General features: G+C 62.2%; 3 protein-coding genes across 4 annotated transcripts in view; all 3 read left to right on the top strand.

The window, feature by feature from the left end:
• The window catches only part of SIK3 (SIK family kinase 3), a 42,960-nt gene extending 33,604 nt beyond the window's left edge, over positions 1-9,356 (top strand). Inside the window, exons 15-25 of one of the 2 annotated variants that reach the window (XM_032229251.1) lie at positions 628-765; positions 2,798-2,948; positions 3,348-3,473; positions 3,714-3,799; positions 4,583-4,692; positions 4,836-5,166; positions 5,325-6,196; positions 6,805-6,968; positions 7,086-7,218; positions 7,363-7,535; positions 7,774-9,356. In XM_032229251.1, coding sequence (XP_032085142.1) covers positions 628-765; positions 2,798-2,948; positions 3,348-3,473; positions 3,714-3,799; positions 4,583-4,692; positions 4,836-5,166; positions 5,325-6,196; positions 6,805-6,968; positions 7,086-7,218; positions 7,363-7,520 — 2,269 coding nt within the window. In that variant the 3' untranslated portion in view covers positions 7,521-7,535; positions 7,774-9,356. The remainder of the gene's footprint in view (positions 1-627; positions 766-2,797; positions 2,949-3,347; positions 3,474-3,713; positions 3,800-4,582; positions 4,693-4,835; positions 5,167-5,324; positions 6,197-6,804; positions 6,969-7,085; positions 7,219-7,362; positions 7,536-7,773) is intronic. The other variant, XM_032229252.1, reaches the window with a different exon arrangement.
• A 1,700-nt stretch (positions 9,357-11,056) lies between these two features.
• Positions 11,057-14,369, top strand: APOA1 (apolipoprotein A1). The gene is made up of 4 exons (XM_032229254.1): positions 11,057-11,143; positions 11,471-11,534; positions 11,673-11,829; positions 13,595-14,369. The coding sequence occupies exons 2-4, from the start codon at positions 11,492-11,494 to the stop codon at positions 14,181-14,183; spliced, it is 789 nt and encodes a 262-aa protein (XP_032085145.1). The 5' UTR covers positions 11,057-11,143; positions 11,471-11,491; the 3' UTR covers positions 14,184-14,369.
• Positions 14,370-20,098: 5,729 nt separating this feature from the next.
• LOC116516634 (apolipoprotein A-IV-like) lies at positions 20,099-22,362 on the top strand. The gene is made up of 4 exons (XM_032229253.1): positions 20,099-20,298; positions 20,629-20,725; positions 21,087-21,213; positions 21,379-22,362. The coding sequence occupies exons 2-4, from the start codon at positions 20,674-20,676 to the stop codon at positions 22,286-22,288; spliced, it is 1,089 nt and encodes a 362-aa protein (XP_032085144.1). The 5' UTR covers positions 20,099-20,298; positions 20,629-20,673; the 3' UTR covers positions 22,289-22,362.
• The last annotated feature ends 1,312 nt before the right edge of the window (positions 22,363-23,674 follow it).

The raw sequence follows: 23,674 nt of genomic DNA, 5'->3' as shown, positions 1-23,674 counted from the left end.
CAGCCTTTCCTGGTTCCTCAGGGGTCCTCGGTTGGCCTCCCGGTGAGGTGAAGCCTGGCCGTGGCTAGCCAGCGGCCTCCTTTCAGCCCGGCCCCACCTGCATCCTCAGGTGTGGGCCAGGTGCTCCCAAGGCAGCCCCACCCGGAAGGACAAGGCGGCAGGTTTTCCTTCCTTCCCTCCCGCTCTGCACTGGACGGGCTGCCTGGGCGGCCTGCAACCCCAACCCTGGACTCTGCTGATGGGGGCCACCTTAGAGAGGGTCTCCTGCCAGCCTTGCCCTTCCGCTGGGGGCCCAGCGCAGGTGCTGAGCTAGCTTCCCTTGCCCTCCTTCCTCTTTTCCTTCTGGGTGAGCCTCCTCGCATCTCCACCTGCTTGGCTTAATTCTCCGGCCCTTCCGCTTGCTCCGGAGTGGGGCTGTGCCAGGAATGGCTGGCCTCCTGCTCTCTCTCTCTCTCTCTCTGCCTCTCTGTGCCCCCTCCCTCGCGCAAGGCTCTAGAGAGGGGGGCAAGAGGCTGCCCCCTCCCCGTCTGCTGCTGCTGCTGCTGCTGGCGCTGCCGCCTTCCCCCTGTCTGCCGGAGGTCCCGGCCCTTCTGTCCTCCAGAGGCTCATCTCCGCTGCTCCTTGCAGATACTTGGCCAATAGGTCCAAAAGGCACACCCTGGCCATGACCAACCCCACCGCGGAAATCCCGCCCGACTTGCAGAGGCAGCTCGGACAGCAGCCCTTCCGCTCGCGGGCCGCACACCTGGCACCTGAGCAGCACCGGTGAGTAGCGGCACCGGACACCTGGGAAGCTCCCCTCCGAGGAGGCCGGAAGCTTCTGCCGTTGGCCCAGATGCCTGCCGCTCTCCGCTTGCCGGTGGCCCCTCGAGTCCCCTGCCCCTGTGGGCTCCCAGCCCCTCCGCACAGCAGAGGCGGGGGCTTTGCCAGCCCCCCGGAAGGCGGCTTGGTGGGCAGCTGGATAAGTGGGTGGCCCCTTGCCAGCTCTCCCTGACTCGGTGGCTCCAGGGTGGAGCTGGGAAACCGCCGCCTCAGCATCAGCATCAGCAGCTGGATAGACTGATTTGTGATCTGGGCGGAGGGACGTGGCTCCCAGCCGCCTGTGTTTGTGCTGACACAGAGGCTGCCTCCCCCTCTGGACCTTGCCCGCGTCAACAGCTCCCCCAGGGGATCGGCCCTGGAGCAGCCTCTTGGCCTACAGTCCCTCCAGGCTGAGATTCCGGGGGGGGGGGGGGGGGGGGAGCAGCGCTGACCGTTGGACTTCTCGGTCTGGGAGGTTGTTGCCGGAGACAGTGGGAGGCTCCTTTCGCTCCCTGGGAAGGCCAGCAGGAGGGGCTCTGCTCCCTCCCTCCCACTCCTCTTCATTGTCCCCGCTGAGCCCCTCCCCCTTGCCTGGAGGGGAGCTGGTGGTCTCTCCGGGCAGAGCATGATGTCACTGGAGGGGCAGGTGGACTCTGAGCCGGCTGGGGCCACATGGGTGCCACGCTGGAAGCCCAACCAAAGGGCAGAGATCAGAGTCCGCCCCTTCGGTGACTCAGCTGGGCTGCTGGCTGGAGCTGCTCTGGGCCGTCTCCCCCCTCCCTCCCTCCGCTCTGCTTGGTCCCAGGACCCTTGGAAAGCCTTTGTGGGGGCTCCTTCCCCCCACCCCCCGACAGCCCCAGCCCTTGCATTGCTGCAGAACAGGAGGGGGGGTTTGGGGGGAGGCCATCATTCTGGCGTGCAAGGCTCCCAGGCACTTGCAGAGACGGCCAGAGGCTTCAAACCTGCCAAGGGGGTGAGGGGTGGGCAGGAGACATCTCTGCCCCGAGAGGCCCTTGATGTGGAGGTTGCTGGTCCAGCCTTGTTCAGGAGAGGCGAAGGGAAAGGGGGGCGCTTCCTTCCTCCTCCTTCCCCGCAGGGCCCTGGAGGTGGTATGGGGGAGGGGTGTCTGGCCTGGGGAAGGAGCTGGCTGCCCCTGAGGCCACTCTCCCCCCTCTCACCTCATGGAGGTGACCGGAGGGGGGACCCTGGGTGGGCTTTGCCTCCTTTCTCCCTCCTCCTCCTCCATCCAAGAGCTTCTTCAGTCTTGTGTTTCTCTCCAAATGATGCCTGTCCCTCAGATCCACACGGCCTCCTCCACGGTGGGCCCAAGGCCGGAAGGCTTGCAAGGCAAGGAGCCCAAAGCCAGCGCCAAGTACGCTTCCCTCCTGCTACCCACGGGGCCACCGGAGGAGAACCCCTTCCGGGAGGCCTAGGCCAGGGGCCGAATGGGGCTGGCCCTGGACATCTGCCCAAGGGGGCAGCTGGCAGCCAGGGCTGCTCCTTCCCAGGAGTCCTCAAAGGGAGCCCCCGGCCAGGGGCATCTCAAGGGTTCCCTCTGTTGCAAAGGGGGGGCTGAGGGCTGGCTTCACCTAAGGGCTTCAGCTGGGCAAAGGTACGGATCCTTGTGGTCTGGATCAGCAGAGAGAAGGGGCAGCTGCTGCCAATGCCAGGTGCTTTTCCCCTCTCTTGGGAAGATGGCACAGGAGCGCCTCTCCTCCCTGTCCTTGGGGGCTCAGGAGGGGGCCGGAAAGGCCCTGAAGCCAGAGCCCCCCCCCTCCCCAGACTTGGCTTGGAGTCCAGAGGGGGGGAGGGGCTGCTTCTGGCTGCCACTTGTTGCTCTGGCCAAGCAAAGAGGAGCGATCGGATTCTTCTGTCCAAGAGGCTCCTGTTCTGTTGGGGGGGGGGAGTGGAGGGGGGAGGCTGGATTTGGGGAAATGGCCCTGGGGTCCAGCTGCTCCTCCTAACCTCCCCCTCCCCTCCCTCTGTGTGTCCCCAGCTACATCTACAAGGACTCAAACACGCTGCACCTCCCCACGGAGCGCTTTTCCCCCGTGCGCCGTTTCTCGGACGGGGCGGCCAGCATCCAGGCCTTCAAGGCGCAGCTGGAGAAGATGGGCAACCACAGCAGCATCAAGCAGCTCCAGCAGGTAGAGGGCCGAGCGCCGGAGAGCCAGCCGGACCTCTTGGCCAGAGCAGCACCGGGCTGGATGGGCTGCAGGGAGGCTGGAGGGCGGCACCTTCCCTTGGATGCTCCTCTGGCCGTTGGGCCCAGGATCCTCCGTAGGGCCCAGAGGCCGGGCGTTGGGCACTCCCTCCTCCTTCCCTGAAGAGTTGCCAGCGCTGGGCTCGGTGGTGCGCAGGGGTACGGCTGGGACCTCTGGCTGCCAAGGAAGCTGCTCCCTGCTCTGGTGGGGGCTCCGAGGGGGCTTGCAGGGAAGGGTGGGAGGGGAGTGGCAGGGATGCCCCGTTGAGGCCAGGCCTGCTGCCCCCTCCTCTCTGGCTCTGCGCAGCCAGGCAGGGCTGAGCCTCAGCCGCGCCCTTTCCAGGAGTGTGAGCAGCTGCAGAAGATGTACGGGGGCCACATGGACGAGAGGACCCTGGAGAAGACGCAGCAGCAGCACTTCCTGTACCAGCAGGAGCAGCACCACCAGATCCTTCATCAACACATCCAGGTGGGGGGGGGGCCTCGGGAGGGGCCAGAACCTCCCAGCCTTTCGGGCTCCCTTTGGGCTCCTCAGAGTCTGCTGCCCTGCAGGTATCCGGGCCGCCTGCTGAGCCCCAGGGCAGCTGTGATGCAGGGCTGGCTCTTCTTCCGCCCGTTGCCCAACAGCCCTCCGTTCAGTGGGGGGGGGGGGGGGAGGCTGCTGCTCACCACATTTTCCCCCGTCCTTCCTCTCCTGCCCCCTGCACAGGACTGCATCCGTCCGCCACAGCCTTCCACACCCTTGCAGGCGGCGAGTGAAAACCAGCCTGCGCTGCTCACTCACCAGCTCCAGAGGTAAGCCGAGCCTCCACCCTGCCTGCCTTCAGGGGCCCCGGGAGGTCTTCAGGCCCCTTCTCCCCACACCTCCAGCAGGGAAACGGGGGGGGGGGGGGCTCCTGGGACAGGCAGAGGAGGAGGAAGCAGGAGGGGCTCCTGGCTGAACTCTCTCTCAGCTGAGGGGAAGCCCAGGGGGAGTTGGGGTCCCTTTCAGGGGGAAGAGACTGCAGGAACCAGGCAGGGAAGTTGCCGAGCAGAGCAAAAAAATGCCGAATAAAGCTGAGCTCGGAGCTGTTGTCCTTCGCTTGGGGGGAGGGGGGAGGATTACAAGGGGGAAACTCTGGGGGCTTCCAGGCCCTGATTGGGGGAGAGGTGGAAATGCGGGTGTGAAGGCGGCCAAGGCCCCTCCCTCTGGCCACGGGGCCCTCTGTGGGGAGGCCTCATCCCCTAGTTTCACTTTCCTGGGCTTGGGTTTGGGGGGGAATCCCTGCCTTTCATTTCCTGGGCCTGAATTTATTGCTTAAACACTAGAATTGGGTACCACAAGACGGGGTGCTGGCCCTGAGGTTGGACCCTTCCTGGGAGTCTCTTGGCCTGGAGGAGCGGCTGGGGCTCCTTGTGCTGAACCAGAGGGGTTCGGTGCCAGCCGGGCCCGGCTTCTGCTCCTAGGTTCAGGCGTTCCACTTGGGGCAGAGTGCCAGGCCCCGCTGGGGTAGGGAAGGCCCAGAGCTGGCCAGCCGGAGGGAGGGAGGGACAGGCTCACCCAGGGGATCCTGCAGGCTCTTTTCTTTGTGCCCCTAGATTACAGATCCAGCCCTCCAGCCCACCCCCAGCCCACCCCAGCAATCATCTCTTCAAGCAGAAAGACAGCAGCCCCCCACCCGTCAGCAGCAGCCTGCTCCAGACCCACAGTAGGTGTTGGCTGCCGGGCAGGGGTCGGGCTGCTCCACAGGGCCCCTCTCTCTTCTGCCCAGGCAGGGCCAGGGGCTTTTTTTGGGGGGGGGGGGAAGGGAGGGGAGAGACTCGCTCATCAGGAGGGCTCTGCTCTTTGCAGGTGCAGCCTCCCAGACCCCGTTTCAGGGGGGGACGCCATCGCCTCCGCCTCCCCACGGCAACCTCTTCCAGCAGCCTGGGAACCGCTCCCCGCCCCCTAACCTGGCCTTGTCCTGCCTGGGCATGCAGCAGCCGGGACAGCCCGTCCCAATGCAGGAGCCTGGAGACCTCATGGGCAGCAGCCTTCTGCAGGGCGGGAGGGGCTTGCCCATGCCCCCCAGCGCCAGTCCGCTGCACATGCACCATCGTGCCAGTCTGATGGCCTCCCTGACCTACGGACACCGGCCCCTGTCCAAGCAGCTCAGTGCCGACAGCGCCGAGCCCCCCCACAGGTATGGCCCTGCCGGCTGGCTGAGGGCGAGGGAGGGTGGGCACTCCTGGCCGGGCTCTGCAGACCACAAACACCCCCCCCCCCCCCGCTTGGCCCGGGAAACGATCCAGGCGACCCCCTGACCTGGCCCCCTGGGGGGCTCCCCCTCCCTCTTTGCAGGTACCCGTCCACCGCAGGCTACACCCAGGCGCACCTCCACCCTCAGCTGTTCCCTGAGCCGTCCCGCGTCTCTCCGAGCAGCTTTGGCCCCGCGGCCCCCGCCGGCTTCCCCGCGGCCCCAGCCCTGAAGGTGCCCCTCCTGGAGCAGTTCCCGGGCTTCCCCCAGAGCAGCCAGCAGCAGCACTACGCGGCCTCCGCCCTGCACCAGGCCTTGCTGTCCCCCACCCCGCCAGACTACAGCCGGCGCCAGCAAGTGCCCCCCATCCTGCAGGGGCTGCTTTCTCCCCGCCACTCGCTGGCCGGCCACCCGGACCTGCGGCTGCCCCCGGCGGAGGTGGCCCAGCTGCTCAAGCGGCGGCAACAGCAGCACCAGCAACAGCAGCACCAGCAGCAGCAGCAGGACTTCCAGGAGCTCTTCCGGCAGATGAGCCAAGGGGAGGCAGGGCAGGGGCCCCCCAGCATGGCCCAGAAACTCTCCGACCGGCCTCCCCTGGCTTTGCCTTACCAAAACACTGACCCTTACCACCCCCACGCCGGCCACCAGCCCCTCTTGAAGATCAGGGGACAGGACTGCCTCTCGCAGGTCTCGGGGCCGCCCCGCGCATACGCCCCCCCTTCGGCCCTGCTGCACTCGGAGAGCATGGAGGAGGAGGAGGAAGCGGCGGACTGCTTGTGCGTGGGGGCCAGGGACCCCTTCCCAGGAGGCCACAAGGCCAAAGGCTGCCCCGAGACGCTGCTCCTCTTGAGCATTGGGGGGCCTGGGGACTCGGACTCTTTGTTTGGGCCTGCCGAGGGAGAGCCGGAGCTGGGCGCCCACCTGTATCGGCCCCAGACCGTCTCCCCCTTCTGTCGGAGCGAAGTGCCCTGCCCAGGTAAGGCCGTCTCCAGGGGCAGCTTGTGGGCAGAAAGGCCCTCTCTCTTGCTCAGCTGGCGGGGGGGTGGGAGGTGGCCTCCTCCGCAGGGTTGGCATTTCGGCGGCCCCAGCTTTCCCTTCAGGAGGAGGGCGCAGCTTCTCAGGGCCTGGCATCCCAGCACTGCCGGGGGTGGGTGGGGAGCCCTGGAAGAGCAGCAGGTAAGGGGAGGGGCTGTTCCAGGAGCTGCTGCAGCCGTGTGGAGGTCAGTCTGGTAGGGGGCGTGGGGGCCGGAGTGGGGCAAGGGGTTCTGACAAGCAGGGGGCCTGACTGCTCGTGATGCAGGGGGCCGCGGAGGGATTTGGGATGAAGGGAAGGCGATTCCCCCAGGAGGAGCAGCAGAGGCCAGGCGGCCCCTGGGAAACGCTCCCCTGGGCTGCCCCGCCCTTTGCTGACCTTCAGTGGCCAGGAGTCCTGATTTGGGTCCCTTGGCGGCCCAGAAGGGCCCGGCCAGTCCTCGCCTTGGCTGTCCCCCGGTGGAGCCGGACGGGGCTGGGCTGCAGGGGCAGAAGATCAGGCTGGCTGGCAGACTCTTCTGGGCAGCTCCTGACCCCTTTTGCACCCTCCAGATGCCATGGTCACCGGTGGCCAGGAGAGGACCTCGCCTGGGCACATGGAGATGGGCGACGCGGAGGGGCTCACGGCGTACCCTGTGAGGATGATCCCTGGCGTGCACCCCAGATCCCGGCCCCTGCAGAGACACCACACCATCCAGAACAGCGACGATGCCTACGTGCGTTGGAGGGCCTGGCCCTTTGCTTGGGCCGTGGGCGGGGCTGGACGAGCGGGTTCCCCCCTCTTACCCACCTGCCCCCCCAGCCTCTCAGAGCCCCCTTTGCTGCTGCTGCAGGTGCAACTGGACCCTTTGCTGGGCATGAGCCTCATGGCGGGGAAAGCACTTAGTTCTGCCCGGATGGCCGATGCCGTTCTCAGCCAGAGCTCCCTGGTGGGCAGCCAGCCCTTCCCCGAGGGAGAGAGGAGGGGTGAGTGCCAGAGACGCAGCGCTGGGGGACCCTGGGGCGGTCCTTGCGGGGCAGGGGGCTCCTCCAGCTGGTGGCCCCAGCAGGGCAGTCCTCCCTCGGCCTGGGAGGGTCAGGAGGGGGTTTCACTTTCCTCTGCCCCCACAGATGGTGGGGAACGCCTGGGCGGTCAGGAGCAGCCCGGCTTGGCTGAGGGCAGCCAGCATCTCAACGCCTCTTGCTACCCCTCCACCTGTGTCAACGACGTCCTGCTCAGCTACAGGCAGCCGGAGCTTCCTTTCGGGGTGGAGCAAGCGGGGGTCTAGCAGCCCACGGCAGCTGTGAGTCTGTGTCCTACGCCGGGTGAGGGGGGGGGGGCGCCCCACCTGGCTCCTCTAACGGTGGGGTCCCTCTTTGGGGGGCAGGGGGCCCAAGGGCACGTGTGAATCGGGACCTGAGCCATCCCGGGCCCCCTTGGGCTTCCTGGCTCAGCAGGCGGAAGGGGCCGGGGGGGGGGGCAGCGTCTTGGCAGCTCCAGCCCATCGGCTCACACGGCCCTTCCCGGCGTTGCGTTGGCAGGTCCCGCTCCAAAGTGAAAAGGTCCATTTCAAACCGACAGTATCTCGCAGCCTTGCACCAAACAGCCATCGCATTTCTCTGGGAAGGAAACCTCATGGTGGTGGTGACTCTTCCTCCTCCTCCTCCTCCTCCTCCTCCTCGTTGGTCCAAGAGCTGCTTCTCCCTTCCGGGTGTTCGATATTGCCATATTTGCCTGTGATGCCAGCTGTCCTGGAAGCGCCAACCGCCCCTCCGGGGGCTGCGAAGGTGGACTGGCCACAACTACGAGGGCAGCAGGCGCCTCTCTGGCCTCCCTGGCGCCAGCAATAAGCAGACTTTGGGACGGGGCCTTTCCAGGGACCGAGGGGCTGCGCTGGGGCCGTCTTCACGCCTGCCTGTCTGCCTGCCTTCTGTTGCTCAGACCCCCCCCCCCAAATCCCTCCGGATTCAGGCTCCCCCCCCTCTCCCCCCCACGGACCGGTCCCCTCCTGGCCGCGGTGCAATATTGCTTTTGTCTCCCATTTACGGACTTTTCTGTGTTTGGATTTTGTCATTGTGCTTCAACATCCTTTTCTCCTCTTTTTGTACCTCTTTTTCATTCCTATCATCATGTGCCTGCTCTCTCTCCTTTTCTAGTTTAATTCTGAGAAAGTTTGCTTCTTGTTTTTTAACTTCTCTCCCTCCAGATCATGTAGGAATTTGTTTCAATAATTTTTTTGGTATTATTATTATTATTATTATTAATATTAATAAATTAATTCAGAATGCCTTCCTGCCCCTGGCTGTGCTGCTTGACCCCCGCTCTCCCCCCCCCTCGGCTCTTCCCTAGGCCTGCCCTCCAGGGGAGCCCTCCTTTCGGGGCACTGACTGGGCAAAGAGGGCCTGGCATCGTCTCTCTGCCTTTGGGGACCTTCGGAAGCTTCCCCCGAATTCCTCCAACTGGCTTTTTTTTAAAGTCGGGAAAAGTTTTTTTAAAGGGCCGCCTTCCTCGAGACGGGCAGGGAAGCTCCGGGCCCCTCGGAGGGCTGCTTCTTAGTCTGAGCCCCCTCCCCTTCAGGAGCCCCCCCGGTCTCCTCCTCTGGGCCGGATCAGAACGGGAGCTCCTGCTTCTAGGAGGAGGGGGGAGCCAAAGATGCCCCCCCCCACCCTCCCCTCCAGCTCTGGACTCTGGCTTCTTTGTCCTCTGTTTACATTACCTGGGAGGTGACAGCAGCGCCCCCCCCCCCAGCCCTATTCCAACAGGCTGCGTGGAGAGGGGGGGGGATGCCGGGCGGGGCTGTTTTGCAGTATCACATTTTTGTTTGTTTGTTTTCAGTTTTGGTTTTTTTTTATTGTTGCTTTGTATTGTATAATCAGTACTTATAGTATATGTTGAATGTATAACATACTTTGCTATTATTTCTGTTTTGGGGAAAATGTCCAGAGTATTTTTCTCGTTTATGTTGGACTAAAACAAGAGCCTAAACACACACACACACACACACACACACACACACACACACAGACGTCACCCAGGTTTTCAGTTAATCCTTAGTTCCGTTTTGGGTGGGTGGGCTGTTTGCAACTGGTTGTTCAAATAAACCCTCGATTCTGATTGGCTCTCAGTTCTGGTCTCGCTCCTCTCTTGCTGCTGTTGGAGAAGCTGCTGCCCGGCCCGGTCCCCTACCTGGGGTGGGGGGGTGGGGGGGCTGTTCCAGGGCATCCGTTGGGGGGGGGGGGCGTGTGTGTGAAAAGAGCCAAGAGGATGGCTGCAATGCTGGAGGTGAAGCTCCGCCCCTTTGACTTTGACCACGCCCCGCAGGGGCTCCTTTGCAGGAGAGCCCCACAACAGCCTCTTGTGGGGAGAAGCTGCTGTAAGGAACCGTCTCCCCCAAGGGGACTCGGGAAGCAGCAGCCCCCCTCTGGGCCTCTCACGGTCTTGGCAGATGCCACTCCCCCCCCCCCCCGGCCTCAGTTGCTTAGAGGGGAAGCTGCCCCCACTTGCAGTCCTCAGGTGCAGCCGCTGACCTGGCAGGGCCAAGCTCTTCATTCTGGGTCAGCCTCCGTCCGAGCTCTGGGAAATGGCCGGCCGGAGCAGCCCTTGAGGCGGGGGGGGGGGGACACTTCTGCCACCCCTCTTTCTCCTGACACGGAACGGGGAGCCCTTGTAGGCCGGAGGTGTGCCTAGGGCCTCCGGGCCCCTGCCAGGCCTGCTCTCCTCCTCGCTGGGCATCTGGGCAGCTCCTTCAGCTCCCTCCCATTTTGCTGGTTGCTGCAGAGAGGGGTGGGTGTCCCTCCTTCACCCTTGTGCCCCCCACTCCCCCGATCTGAGGATTTGTTACAGCCTGGAAGGAGAGCTGGGGAGCCGGCCTGAAAATCCGGCGGTGGGAGCCCTTGGGTGGGAGGTGCCCCCAGCCCTGACAACTGTTGGCTGTTGAGAAAAGCAAATGTGGCTTGGCCCAGCCACCCGAATGAAAGGAAGGAGCTCCCACCCCCTCCATCTCAGGTGGGGTAGGACACCAGCCATGCGGGAAGCCTCCTTCAGGCCGGACTGGTGTTTGCCCTGGGGGTTTGATGCCATCATCCGCCTGCCAAGCAGGGCTCAGGGCTGGATTTTGGAGCCCCCAGGAGTGGCTTCTAGGGGAGAAGCCCAGGAGTGCCGGCCTTTGCTGGCTTCTCCTGCAGCCCAACTCAGCAGATCCTGAACGGTTTGTTAGGCCTGGTTGGAAAGAAACCGGCTCATGTGCTCACCAATGGGTTGCACAGGCCCCGGAGGACTCCTTTCGGGGAGGGGGTCACTCTTGACAAAGCCCACCTTCCATCCTGAAGATGTGGAGTGCGTGTTCTCTGCCAGAGCGCTCTTGATTGGCCAGCCTGCCCCTCTCCTCTGGCACCATCCCTCTCCGCTTCCTGCCCCCGGGCGTCTGCTCAGGCGGGCCCCTGCTCTGCCGCTTGGGACCGAAGGGGGAGAATGAGGCCCTGGCCTTGATGGGGGAGGAAAGCTGCCTTGGCCTGCTGGTCTTGGGGTGAGCCTGACCTCCCATCAGCTTGCCCTGGGGTGAGTGGAAGCCTCCCACGGCCGGAGGCCCCCGCCGGTCACTAAGCCTCCCCCAAGAGCCCCTGGGCCCTTGTTCACTGCAGCTGCTCCTGGGCCGCTGGGGGTCTGTTGGCCCGCTGGGTACGCAGCCCAGCCGGGCTCTTGGTTCGATGCCAGCGAGTTCCCTTGTCCCTGCGTTCTCCTGCCTGGCAATGTGTTTGATCCTTGAACTCTTAAGCGCCACATAGTCATCGCTCAGGAGTGAATTCCCTGTTTATAGCTACTGCTTATCTCCAGCAATAAACAACCAGGCCGGTATAAAAGGCCTCCACCGACTCCACGCAGCAAAGGACACGGCAGACACCTGAGTGGCTGGTAAGATGCGGGCACTGCTGGGCTTGGCTCCGGCCGGCTGCTCTCGGCTGGCCAAGAGGGTGGCAGAGAAGGAGGGCAGGGGAGCCCTGGGTGTGGGGAGGAGGGGAAGGGGCTACTTCTGGGGGTCTCTTGGGGAGGGCCAAGGCAGAAGGCGGCCAGGCTGACCCTCTGGCAGGGACCGGATCCTCGGCTGAGATGGCCTTTGGGCATGAAGAGCCACCCTGCGCCCCTCCTGCTCAGCCGATTTCCTTGGGGCCACTGCCGGGAGAGGGAGCTTTGGGTCTGGGCAGGGGGCGCTTCCCTTTCAACGGCTTTTCTCCCTCCCAGAGTCGGACGTAGCAGCTCAGGATGCAGAGTCTCAACCTTCTCCTGGCCCTCCTGCTCCTTACAGGTGAGTCTCTGGGCAGAGGAGCCGCCGGGTGGGCAGGGCTGGGTCTGGGGGACGAGGCTGCCCGGCTGCTCCCATGGGGGCTGGGAAGGGAGAGTCCTCCACCTGCGCTGAGCCCCCTCCCTCCGCCTTGCCCTGCAGGAGCCCAGGCCCGCTACTTCTGGCAGCACGATGACCCCCAGCAGACCCGCCTGGAACGCCTGCAGGAGCTGGGCCAGGTGTACCTGGAGTCGGCCAAGGTGGCAGTGCAGGAAGCCGTGGGGCAGTTCGACTCCTCTGCCGTGGCCCAGGAGCTGCAGTGAGTAGCGCCTTGCACCTTTCGGGAGGGGGTGGGGGAGGCATGCTGGGGGGCAGCTCTGGGATTTTCTGGGAGGAGGGAGAGGCGGCTGCTCTGGAGAGCTGTGAGCCCCCCCCCATGGACTCTGATTGGCAGGGCAGGTAGGGGCAAAGAAGGCTGCTGCCGGGGGGGGGAAGATCCCAGGTGCTGCCTGGAGGGTGTAGGGCAGGAGAGGCAGAGCCAGCCTTCCTAGGGGAGGGGAGGGGGTCCCTGGGCCCATCACCCACCTCCTCCATGGTCCCTGGGGACGGACAAGGCCCCGGCCGGTGGCCCAGGGGAGCAGCCCAGGGACGACGGAGTGTGAGACCGTTGTTGGAGGCCCTGCCCGGCGGCCGGTAGCTCTCCATACCCCGAGAGAGCCTTAGAACAGCCGTTCTTCCGAGGGGAAGATGGCTCCTGTGCCCCCCCCCCCCCTGTGGGGAGCCGGGGAGGGGGCAGGCCTTTGGGGCAGTTTCATGCCCCCCCCCCATCCCCCAGCATCTTTGAGGGACGAAGGCAACCTGAGAGGGGCTGCTGGCATCTCCTGGTCTTTTCCTAAACGTGGCTCCTGCGGGAGACCCCGTTGCCTGCTGGTTCCGGATCACAGGAGGAGGGAGCGTTGCGATGCCTGGGCTGAACAAGGGATTCCTACGCCAAATCGGTTCATTTTCAGGGGTGGCTTCTCTCTGCTTTGAGTTCGATTCGCCTTCCAAATACGATGTGTAAACTGAAATGTCGGTTAAGTAAAAGGTGTGGCCAGCTTTCCAGATTGCTCTGCTTGAACGGCAGCTAACCAGCAATTCCACTTTCTATGGGAAACCTCTGGCTCCACTTTTTTTTTTTTAAATATACACGTCTCATGATTTAAAACTGAAATTAATTCACCAGACAATATATTTTCAGCTCTCCTCCCCTCCTCTAAGAACCTTTAAAAAGCGACGGATGTTAATTTCCTAGCAATCGCTATCACACCATTTCTCTTTCCCCCCGGGGAGACTCTCTTCATTTGAGGCACCTGCATTTCACTAAAACAGTGTTATTTTTTTAAAAATATTACAATAGTTTTAAAAAAAATTCTTGGTGTTTTTGTTAGGAATTGTTGGTTTTATTCTCTTGTACCTCGGGGAGAATCGAGAGAGAGAGAGAGAGGTGGGGAAAAATGATAGATTGGTGACCTCATCCTAGGGGACCCCCAGAAGCCCCCTGAGCCACAGCTGTGCCGCAGCTGCCAAAAAGGCCGATGCGGTTGTGGGCTGCATCAACAGAGGGACAGCACAAAGATTACAAGAAGTGACAGTACAGCTGTGTACCCCACCGATAAGGCTAGGAGTTGCACATCCAGTTCTGGCCACCATGATAGAAAAAAAAAGATGATGAGGCCCTAGAAAGAGTGCAGGGAAGAGTGCAAGAAGGAAGGATGAAGAGGGGCTGAATTGTGTGAACAGTGGAGGGAGCTGCTGCGTATGTCTAAGTAACAGGACAGGAAGATGGGAGGTGGGGGGGAATGATAACTGTCTTCCAGAACTTGAATTTGGGGTTGGACTAGAAGACCTCTGAGGTCCCTTCCAGTCCTAGGATTCTCTTGTATTATAATGTCATTTTCTTTAGTCAGATCACCTTCCCACCCAGTCATCCAAAAAATATGTCTTTTGGTTTCTTTGTCATTGTTTTTCCAAATGCTCCCGGTGTCGTGGAGGCCTCTTCTCCGTCCTCTGCAGCCTCTGACTCGGCTCTTGCTCTCTTGCAGAGTCTCCTTAGGGCAGAAGTTGGAAGCCGTAACAATTGTGCTGCGACAGATCAAGGAGGAGATCGCACCCGAGCTGGAAGAAGTGAGGAACGAACTGCGGGCGGCCTGGCAGAAGCTGAAGGAAGAGGTCATCAATGACGTGCAGGACGTCGGAGTCCAGATCCAGCCCTTCCTGCGCAAGTTCCGGGAGAACGTGCAGCAGGACGCGGCCATCTACTTCCAGCAGCTGAAGACCATCTCCCAGGACATCAACCAGGCGGCCCAAGAGAAGCTGCGGCCGGTGGCCGAGGCCTTCCGGGACAAGGTGCGAAGCCACGTGGATGCCTTCCGCAAGGACGCCGCTCCCTACACCAAGAAGCTGGAGCAACTCCTCCAGGAGAAGGCCAAGACGCTGGAGCAGAGCGCCCTGACCGAGCTCACCGAGTTGCAGACCGAGCTGCAGCAGCAACTGAGCGAAGCGCGGGAGAAATACGGGCCCCTCCTGGAAAAGGCCCGGGAGGAGCTGCTGACCCTGGTGGGGAGCGCCAAGTCCTTCTTTGTGACCGACAGTGGTTCGGAGCAGGAGGTGCAGCAGCAGGAGAGCTCCTAGAGGCCCCGCGTGGGTGCCCCCCAATCAACACTGCCGCTCCCCTCCCCCTGCAAGGGTCCCGGTGACCCATCCTGGTGGCTGAGGAGGCTGGCAATCCCTTTGCAAGAGAACCCCCCACCTCCACCCAGACTTTCCCCTCTTCTCCTCCTTTTGTGCCAAATAAAAACATCTGTGATATGCAAATGATCTCTGCGTGCCTTGCATGATGGGGGCCGGGGGGGCGCTGAGGGACTCGGGGTTCAGCTCCTCCAAAGCTCCTCCAGGCCTCTTTGGCAGCTGGGAGGCGATGGGAAGGATGCTTCCTCCCTCGCATTTAGTCCAACGGAGCTTGGGGGTGGGGTGGGGGTGGGGCTCAGGCTCGGAAGCGGGATGCTTGGGGCACAGGGTGTGTTTCCCCAGAGGCCAGCCCATGAATGGGGTCCGGGTGCGAATGCCTGCTAATGTCAGGAGCAAACGGGGGCTCTGTAATGCAATCACTTGGGGGCTGGGGGTTGGCAGGACCCGGGGGAGGAGTTTGGGCCAGAGCCAAAGTGCCTGAAGGCAGCATGTGGGGGGGGGGGGCTCCCAGGCCAGGTGTGTGTCTTATTGGCCCCCAAGGACCCTGGGCAGGGCCTTCCCGTCTGCACCCCCACCCGGCCAGCGCTGAGCAGGGGCCGTTATGGGACACACCTCGGCCCTTGTGACTCTCATCTGCGGACGAGGAGGAGCCGTGGAAGCCCCTTGCGCCCCCCTGAAATCCCAGCAGGGCTCCTGCTTCGGGGGGTAAGATGCCCGTCCATTCGGCGCACAGGAAGAAAGCCAAGCATGCAACGTTCTGCTACTTTTAATGAGGACAATTCCACACTAGAGAGGAGCCAGAAAGGGAGTGGGGGCAGACGATCTGAGGGTCCCCAGAGGAGCAGGAGTAGGGGGAGAGCTGCGCCTGGTCCTGAGGACGGTTAGGGTGCCGTGGCTGCATTGGGCTCCTGGGTGTGGAATGGGGCTCCAGGCTCAGGGAGATCTCTTCAGCAGGTTTGAGATGTGAGTCTTTACTTGTTCAATTGCACTCCGGGTGCGTTCAATGCCTCTCTCTGACAATTCCCTGGGGAGAGTTAAGGTGGGGTGAGAAGGGGAGGAAAGGGAGTTCAGGGAACAGATCTTCCTGCCCCCCACCTCAAGAGGCCCTGTTGGGCTGGGAGGCCGCGGCTGGAGGCGCACTGAGCCCAAAGGACATCTCGGTGGCTGCAAAGAATCAAGTTGCAGAAGCCGATTCTCCTTGCTAGCCAAGGGAAGGCTTTGTGCAAAAGGAGAGTCTGGTCACAGTCTTGACCAATTAGGAGGCGCCCCACCCCCACCCCTTGCTCCAAATCCCTCCCAGGGGGAGCAGCCCCCCCCCAAGGGCAAGGGCTGTGCAGCGCCTGGGCTCTCCTCCCCACCTCCAAAAGGCCGGAGACCCCAAAACCCACCTCAGTTGCTGGTAAACATCCGATGCTCGGAAATTGGCGATGTGCTCTTGCGCCTTCCGGACGAGACCCTGGAAACGTGTCCTCACCGTCTCCTGGCCCTCCTCAGCGCCTGGGAAGCAAGGGGGTGGGGGGAGGCTGAGGGATGGGGGGAGCTCTCGCCAGGGAGGGGCAGGGAAAGAGCCAGGCAAGAGAAGGGCGCCCCCCCCGCCCTCTGAGCCCCCGGTGGCCCCACTGCCAGGGCCCCCGCTCGGCTCCCTTGCGGCGCAGCCTCTTACGTGCGTCGGTGGCCAGCAGCGCCAGCACCGCCAGCAGCAGCAGGAGCGGGATCCTCATCGTCCCTCGGTGGGTCCTGTGCCGAGAAAAGGGGTCGTCACTCGCCTGGAAGGGGCTGCCTTGAGTGGGAGGGAGGGCTGGGGCGGCCCCTGGCTCCAGGCCGGGCATCTTTCCAAAGAAGGGGCAAAAGGGGGAGGAAGCCGGGCAGGGTCAGGGGCTGGCAGCGAGGGGCACAGACGGCGGAAGGGGGGCCAGGCTCCGTTCCCTCCGGGGCTTCCACAGGCGGGGGTCCCAGCGCGCCTCCCCCCATGGGAAAGCCTTCTGCAACCGCCCCGAGGCCCCCTTGCTGGGACCGGCGTTGCTGGACGGACGGGGAGGCCCCTCTCCCACCTTTTCTCCGGGAGCTGAAAGTCACGCTCGCCCTTTCGACTCGAAACAGCCGCCCTGCCAGGTAGACTGAGGGGGAGAGAGAGAGAGCGAGACGGCTCAGAGCCCCCGAGGGAGACGCGACGGCGGTCCTCCCCGGCCCGCCACCTGCCTGCCCCGCGGAGACCGCAGCGCTGCCTGCCGCCGGGTCTCACCTTCCGGCTGGGCTTCCCCGAAGAGCGGTCCGTTCTGCCGAAGGGGCGGCCGCGGCTCCCCCTTTATAGCCCCCCTCCCCCCGGGGCTGCGCGGTCAAAGTTCCGGCGGGGGGGCTTTTGGGAGGGGCGGCCCGGGGCAGGGGGGCTTCCGTCCTCCGGCCCCCGTTGGCTGCGCTTGGGACACTCGCCCGCCCCGCGCCCGCCTCCGCTGCTCCGCCGGTCTGGCAGGGCCCTTCCCCGAGCAGCGCCTCTCAGAGCCCCGGCCTGGCCCCGGGTGGGCATGGCGTGGCCGCGCTCGCTCCCTCCCTGCCACCTTCTCCTCTTTGCTGGACGGGCCTCTTGGAGAGCAACAGCGGAGCCCAGCTGGGCTGGCAGGGAATGGAAGGCCAATGGTGGGCGCTGTGAAAGACATAGAGACCCAGTGAGGACTCTGCCTGCCCCCCAGCCGTCTCCCGTTCCTCCCGGGGCTACTGCTGGTGTTTTGGGGGTCTCCTTCCCGAGGGATTGCAGGGGTGTGCGTGGGGAGGTGCAGGTGTCCGAATGAGGGGCATCTCGCACCCAGAGACCACTTAGCTGACCATCTCTTCTCCTGTCTCCTGATTTTGGGGCTTCACAGTCAGTTGGAAGTCTGTGGAGAGGGACCCAGGGGGCTTCTTTGGACTCTCCCCCTCTCCCCCTCCCTCCCTCTCTGGGTAAATCTGCCCCTCCCCCCAAAAGGCCTTCAATTGGGCAGCTGGGAAATCGATGTGCTTGCTGGGGCCAGTCTGCCCTGTTTCTGTGCCAGCTCTTCTTTTGGGGTGCAAAAATAAGGGATCCAAATGCACCCGGCTAGCCGAGTCCTCTGGGGAGACTGTCTTCTGGGGAGGGGGCTTGGCCCAGATTTGGGGATGGGGGGTGTCAGTGCAAAGCCAGGCTCTGTGCCCGGATGGCTTCCCAAATCAAGCCCGAGGGGCCAGCTCTTCTCTCTTTTCCCGGCCTCAGGCCTTTGGTGGCGAGGGCAGCCCTGGCTCCTGGCCAAGGTTGTGTTGGAGGTTCCTGTTTCTTTCCACCGGCTCTTCGGGGCTCCCACGCAATCACACTCTGGCAACCTGTGGCCTCTCAGCACCAACGGGATCATCTTTGAACCCTGTGGGGTGTTGTTGGCCACGGCCCCTTCCTCCTGCACAACAGCCCTGCTGGCCTTGGACTGTGACCCCCAGATAACACAGCCAGGCCAGTCAGGGGTCAGTTAAACAAACTAGTTTATTTCTACACCAGGAGAAGCCTTCAAATCCCCCAGCCTGCATCGCCTGTTTCAGCCAAGGGGTGGGGGGAGGCAGCCTGCACATGCTCAGAGGCAAGAGCAGAGGGGCACCTTCGCTCACTAGACCCGATCTCTGTCCCCTGCTTCAAGGCCACCCCTTGTTCTGCTTTGTCAGGCAAATGCAATACTGATTCTCTTGGACCCGGGTGCCAGGATGCCCAGACTTTGGCCAGTGCCTTCCCCAGGGTAGCCAAACCTTGAACTGCAGAAGAGTGGTGTGGCCGGGAGATGGAGGGTCCAAGTGGGTGTGTGGAGGGAGGCTCCCTGCTTTTGGAACTGCGGTTGGCAACATGGTTGTGTGTGAAGTTCCCGTGGTTCGCCCATGAGGCCAATGTTGAGAAAAGACAGGAGACAACCTTTCTCGGGTTTGAGCGACCCAGATTGGGGGTCTGGGAGCCCCTTTTATTGAGATAGGACAAAGGCAGGAGGAGCAATCAGCATGTGCTTAAAAACAGCCTGTAAAAGTACAATTTCTAATCTACTGCTCAGTCTATATATGGTCAAATCCTGGACATCAATGGTAGGGCACATCTCAGAATGTTATGTTATGCACTATCAGGATGTTATGGCGTCTTAGGAGTTTGTTTTCTCCTGTGTGATTCAGCGTGGCTCTGCAACTATATTACAACAGTTGTGGGCCTGGCATGGGGAGCCTGGCTGGAAGCTGGCAAAGAGAGACCTCCATCTCGGCAAAGCCAGATGGGAACCGGTGGGAAGGAGGCACCTGGGAGGGTCTTGGAAGCGCTTGAGTGCCTGCGTGTGGCTTTTTCTGCCTTCATCCCAGCCTGGGTGAGAGCCAACTGGTCATTTGCCCTCCCAGGGCTTCCCCATGTTCCATCCGCAGCGCCATTTGGAGAGCAAAGCTTTGAACCTACTGAGTGGGGTGGTTTATGGGTCAATGGGTACAACAGCCAGACCTTCTGCTTACGCGATATCCATGCCGGCCATAAAACCCCACATAACAACTTGCCCAGGAGTTTGAAAGAGTCTTCCGTCGGTTGCATAGGGACCCTGAAGGAAGCCTCCCCCCACTTAGATTCTCCTCCCGGTCATCGGATTGTGTTGACTTCGGTGAGAAGCCAGAAGGCTCTTTTCCCTCTGCCAAAGAGGGAGGCTTGTGACCTGCAGAAACAATCCCTTGCCAAAATATCTTGGGGAGACCGGGGGGGGGGGCCTGATAGGGAAGAGCTGATGTCCAAAACATCTGCCAGAGGTTGGGCTAAGCTTTGCGCCCCTTTGGCTCTGGCCAAATTCCAGCCGTGTTGCCTAGAGCTCCAAGGCCTGATTTTCGGGCTATTCACGCCTGAGCAAAGCTCCCTTTGAAAGATGGCGTCTAATCACGGGGTTCAAACTCCGTCATGAACCCCGTGAGCCAAGTGGAGGGTGCCAGAGCCAGCTGGGTGTTGTGTCACACACAGTCACAGGATGAAACCGAAGGGCACCAAATCTGAAAAGGGAAGCAACGCAACCGGCACAAGATGCAGCGCCCACTTTGCGTTTTGTGTGTGGGGCCCCAGATGGCTCCTGACAGGCCCAAAGCCACCTGATGTCCCTTCGGCCTCTCTGGGCAGAGGCTGCTTCCTCCCGAGGCCTCCCTGGACCTCTGGAGGGAGGAGGCCTTTGGGGCCTCTCTTGGCCAGGCAGGGACCTTGGGATTCTTCCACCGCCTCTGGGCTCCCCCCTCCCCCCGGTCACCTGCTGGCCAGAGGCCCCCAGTGAATTTTGGTTCTCTGGATTCTGCTCCTCTCCCACGGAAGATAATAGGAAAAGGGGTGGGGGCCACTAGTGCCCCAGAGGCCTGTGGGTTCGGCCGTGGGGAGGGGGCTTTGGCAGGTTGTAGTCTTGAGCGCAGGCAGGGTGACATTCTGAGTCTTGAGCTCCGTGTGGAGTCTAAGCAAAGCCAGCCCAGCAGACCTCGGCCAGGGGCCCCTCGGCTGCAGCCTGGCTGGGTGTCTGATGTGTATTTCCATAGGGACAGCAGGGGGCTCGGGACGGCCCCACAACCTTTGTGGCTAAGCTCCTTTCCTCATAGTGGGGGGCAGAGGGGTGTGTCATTCCCACTGAAGATTCCTGCCCTGCCCCCCCTGCCCTATTCCCCCCCCCCCCAATGCAGAAGGGCCTCCAGGCCTGGAAGGGTTTCAGGGGAGAATCCCGTTAATCCTCCACTCCTGGGTTGCTGACCACTTCATTTATCACTACTGTATCATTATATTTATCATTGCTGCCAGAATCTTGCTCCTCTCCTGCTCTCCTAACCTTAGACCTGCCCAGATTGTGCTGTCTCCTCCCTGCTGGCAGAGCCTGGGGCACCGTGCAAGAATTCTGCGGTGGGGCTGCAGATAACGGGCAACCTTGTGGCCGTGGAGGCCTCCACGTCACATTCCTGCTAAAGTCCAAGAGCTCAAGGAGGTGTCAGCAGCCTGCGTGGAGGCAAGAAGATCCCGTCCCAGGGTATAAGTACGGAGCGGCTGCCAAGGCAGAGCTGCAGAGCAGAAGGAGCCTCGCTGGAGAAGGTGAGCCCTGGCTGCAAACGGGGATCTGCTCTCCTTTGGAGGCCGAGGGGACCGGGCAAGCTGCGTGCGTGGGCTCCTTGACGGAAGAGGGCAGCCCCGGGTGCTTTGTCGGGCAAGAGGTGGGCTGGGCGAGGCTGGTGTTGCCTCGTCCCCCCCTCCTCCAGCTTGAGAGGCACCCCTGGCTTTGGCTCTGGTTCTCCCCTTGGGGGAAGCTCCTGGCTCCCCTTACTTCCACCTGGGGGAGCCCAAAATCTTTGTTGAGGCGATGCTGCGGGGCCAACAGAGAGCTCGGCCCTGGGACAAAGGGTCACCTCTGCCTCTTCTCCACAGGTCTGTTCCCGAGAGGACTTTGCGTGCCGTTTCCTGCCAGCCACCATGTCTCCGAAGGCAGCCGCCTTCCTCCTCGGACTCTTGATTGCCACCACAGGTACCAGGATCTCATTCTCCCCATCTTTTAACTGCCTTCCTTCCTCTGCCCTTCCTCGGGATTTCTCTGGCCGGGGTGTTTCTGCTAATCGGCTGCCTCCGGAAGGCAGAGAGAGGTTGGGCTAAAGGCATCCAGAGATGCTGCGTGGCTCAGACGGAAACGGGGGGGGGGGGGCTTCAGAGAAGACGAGAAGAAGTGGGGCTCGGCTGTGAGGAGCAGCAGGAGCAGCAGCCCCTTTGATGGAGGTGGCTGGAAAGGGGGACACAAGAGTCCAGACGAGGGTCTCTAGTCCCTTGAACAGGCCTGGGTTTCCCAGAGAGCTGGCCCTCAGGACTGACCCTTTCTCTCCTCCTTCCTGCAGGGGCCCAAGATAGCCCCTCTCCCCAACAACTGACTGACTTGGTCTGGCAGTACGTCGCCCAGCTGAGCAGCAATGCCAGGGAGACCCTGAGGCAGGCCCAGCAGTCGGACATCAGCAAGCACGTCACGTGAGTTGCCCGTCAAGCCCAGGCTTAAAACCCTTTCAAGGCAGACGGCAGGTTCCCCTGCAGTCAGGTGGGGGAGGCCCACCTGCGCAGGTGTGGCTCCAATAGGAAGTCATGGGGGGGGGGAGGAAAGGGACAAGCTGTGATTTCCCTCCCCTTTTCCCCCAGGGACCTGATCCAGCAACACCTCCAGGCCATCAACCCCTACAGCCAGGAAGTGCAGGAGAAGTTCCTCCTGTACATCACGCAGCTGCAGACCCAGATGAGGGAAGAAGGGGAAAAGGTGAAGGAAAAACTCAAGAGAGAGCTGGAGCAGCTGCAGGCGGATGTTGCTCCCTTTCTGGTGGAGGCCCAGAACCAGGTCACCACGACTGCCGAGAACCTAAAAACCCAGCTGGCGCCCTACACGGAGCAGCTGCAAACCACCACAGACATCCTGTCCACCCAAATCGAGCAGAAACTGGCACCTTTAGTGCAGGAGCTGCAGGCCCGGTTGAAGGAGAATGTGGGGGACCCGGCCAGCCTCTCCCCCTACGTCCAGAGGCTTCAGGAGACCATCAACCAGCAGGTGGCAGACATCAAGGTGCAGCTGGGCCCTTTCCCTGCTGAGCTGAAGGCCAAGGTGGACCAGGCGGTGGAGGAGCTGTACAAGCGCCTGTCCCCCTACGCCCCGACCACGCCGGAGCAGCTGAGGCAGCAGATGGAAGAGCTCTCCTTCCAGGTGGGAAAGAGCGCGGAGGCCTTGCGGGAGAAGCTCCAGGGAGAAGCCGAGCAGTTGCGGGCACAGCTCGACACGCTTCTGCAGGGAGACCTGGCCTCCCACCTGAACAGCCTGAACACGGACGTCAGGCAGCAGATTGAGGACTTCCGCCAGCGGGCGCTGTCCCAAGGGGAAAGCTTCAGCGATCTGGTGGTGGAAAAGGTGCAGAAGCTGGGCCAGAGATTGCAGCCCCATGCCAGCGGGCAGGAGGACCAACTGAGCACCCTGGAGGGGGAAGTCAAGGAGAAGATCATGGCCTTAGTGAACAGCCTCCAGCAGACCGAGGAGCAGCTCCTTCACACCCAGGAAGAAGCATGAAGGAGGGGAGCCCAGCAGCTCTTCCAGGAGACTCCAATTGTTGTTGCTTGAAATAAAAGAACTGCTCAGCCACCCTCCAGGCTCTGTCTCTTGGGGGCGGCGGGGACGGGCGCTCCGGAGGGATCCTGGGGGTGGGGTGGGGTGGCAAGAGAGCAAACAGGGAGGGGGGCTCAGGGGAAGGGGCTCTCCATCAGCTGCACAGGGCTGCCCGTCCCACACAAAAGTGACTTTAGGTGGCACACAATAAAAATTTTATCTGTAGAATATTAATAAACATTTAAAAAAGAAAACAGAGGCTGAGAAAAACAGCAGAGTTAAAAAAACAACAGCCCGATGGCCTAACCCTTGCGGCAGGAGCCCAGTCTGGGGATGACCAGAGACCCCACCCAGGAAGGAGCACCAAGGCTCTGCAGCCACCCCCCCCCCCCCCAGTGCCAAGGATGGCAGTGGCCTCAAACCGGCTAGGCCTGCCCAAGGGGGGTGGGGTGTCCCACTGCCCGGCCCTTGCTCAGCAGTCAGCTCCCCTGGAAGGCCAGGTCTCCCGCTGGCTTCCCCGCCTTCCCCCCAGGGACCACCTGAAGCGTCCATGGATAAAGCTTTGGTAGCACCAGACACGGAAGACTCTGGATCTACTTTGGCCTCCCTATTGCAAAAAAGACTCTCTGGGGAGGGGCAGGGAAGGGCAACCAGGGGGAGGAGTCAACACTTTCCCACTCTGCTCTGTGGGCGTGGCTTGGTGGGCGTGGCAGGGGGAGGAGACTGCAAAATCCCCATCCCTCCCCATCAGCTGGGAGGCAGAGGACGGAGGGGGGCGCCGTTTGCCAAACTACTCAAAACTTCCGCTACCGGTTCTCCTTCTGACCCCCCCCCCCCACTCCTGATTAGTTCAGTTCAGTTCAGTTCACTTTATTTGTATGCCGCCCTTTTCCCTGGGGGGACTCAGGGCGGCTCACAGTTCAAAAGGGGGGGGGGGAAGGACAAACAATTTACAACATAAAAACACTACATCATTTAAGAACTCAACAGTCATACAATTCGAGTAGCGGTTAGAATCTTTAACCCCAGGCCAGCCGGGACAGCCAGATTTTAAGTGTGGCGCGGAAGGCCTGGAGGGTGGCGAGGGTATGAATCTCCACGGGGAGCTCGTTCCAGAGGGCCGGAGCAGCCACAGAGAAGGCTCTCCTCCGGGTAGTCGCCAGTCGGCACTGGCCGGCGGATGGGATTCAGAGGAGGCCTAATCTGTGGGATCTAATCGGTCTGGTGGAGGCGATTGGCAGCAGGCGGTCTCTCAAGTACCCAGGTCCAATACCATGAAGGGCTTTGTAGGTGACAAGTAGCACCTTGAAGCGCACCCGGAGACCAACAGGCAGCCAGTGCAGCTCGCGG

Source organism: Thamnophis elegans, chromosome 13, assembly GCF_009769535.1.
Source record: "Thamnophis elegans isolate rThaEle1 chromosome 13, rThaEle1.pri, whole genome shotgun sequence".
Classification (NCBI taxonomy): Eukaryota; Metazoa; Chordata; class Lepidosauria; order Squamata; family Colubridae; genus Thamnophis; species Thamnophis elegans.
This window is presented reverse-complemented; position numbering and strand designations above follow the sequence as displayed.

Excerpts from the sequence above, each read along its gene's own strand:
- LOC116516634 (XM_032229253.1), top strand. The coding sequence starts at position 20,674 with ATGTCTCCGAAGGCAGCCGCCTTCCTCCTCGGACTCTTGATTGCCACC. Across the intron at positions 20,726-21,086 it reads ACTCTTGATTGCCACCACAG|GGGCCCAAGATAGCCCCTCT; the intron begins GTACCAGGATCT and ends TCCTTCCTGCAG. Across the intron at positions 21,214-21,378 it reads GACATCAGCAAGCACGTCAC|GGACCTGATCCAGCAACACC; the intron begins GTGAGTTGCCCG and ends CTTTTCCCCCAG.
- APOA1 (XM_032229254.1), top strand. The coding sequence starts at position 11,492 with ATGCAGAGTCTCAACCTTCTCCTGGCCCTCCTGCTCCTTACAG. Across the intron at positions 11,535-11,672 it reads GGCCCTCCTGCTCCTTACAG|GAGCCCAGGCCCGCTACTTC; the intron begins GTGAGTCTCTGG and ends CTTGCCCTGCAG. Across the intron at positions 11,830-13,594 it reads GCCGTGGCCCAGGAGCTGCA|AGTCTCCTTAGGGCAGAAGT; the intron begins GTGAGTAGCGCC and ends GCTCTCTTGCAG.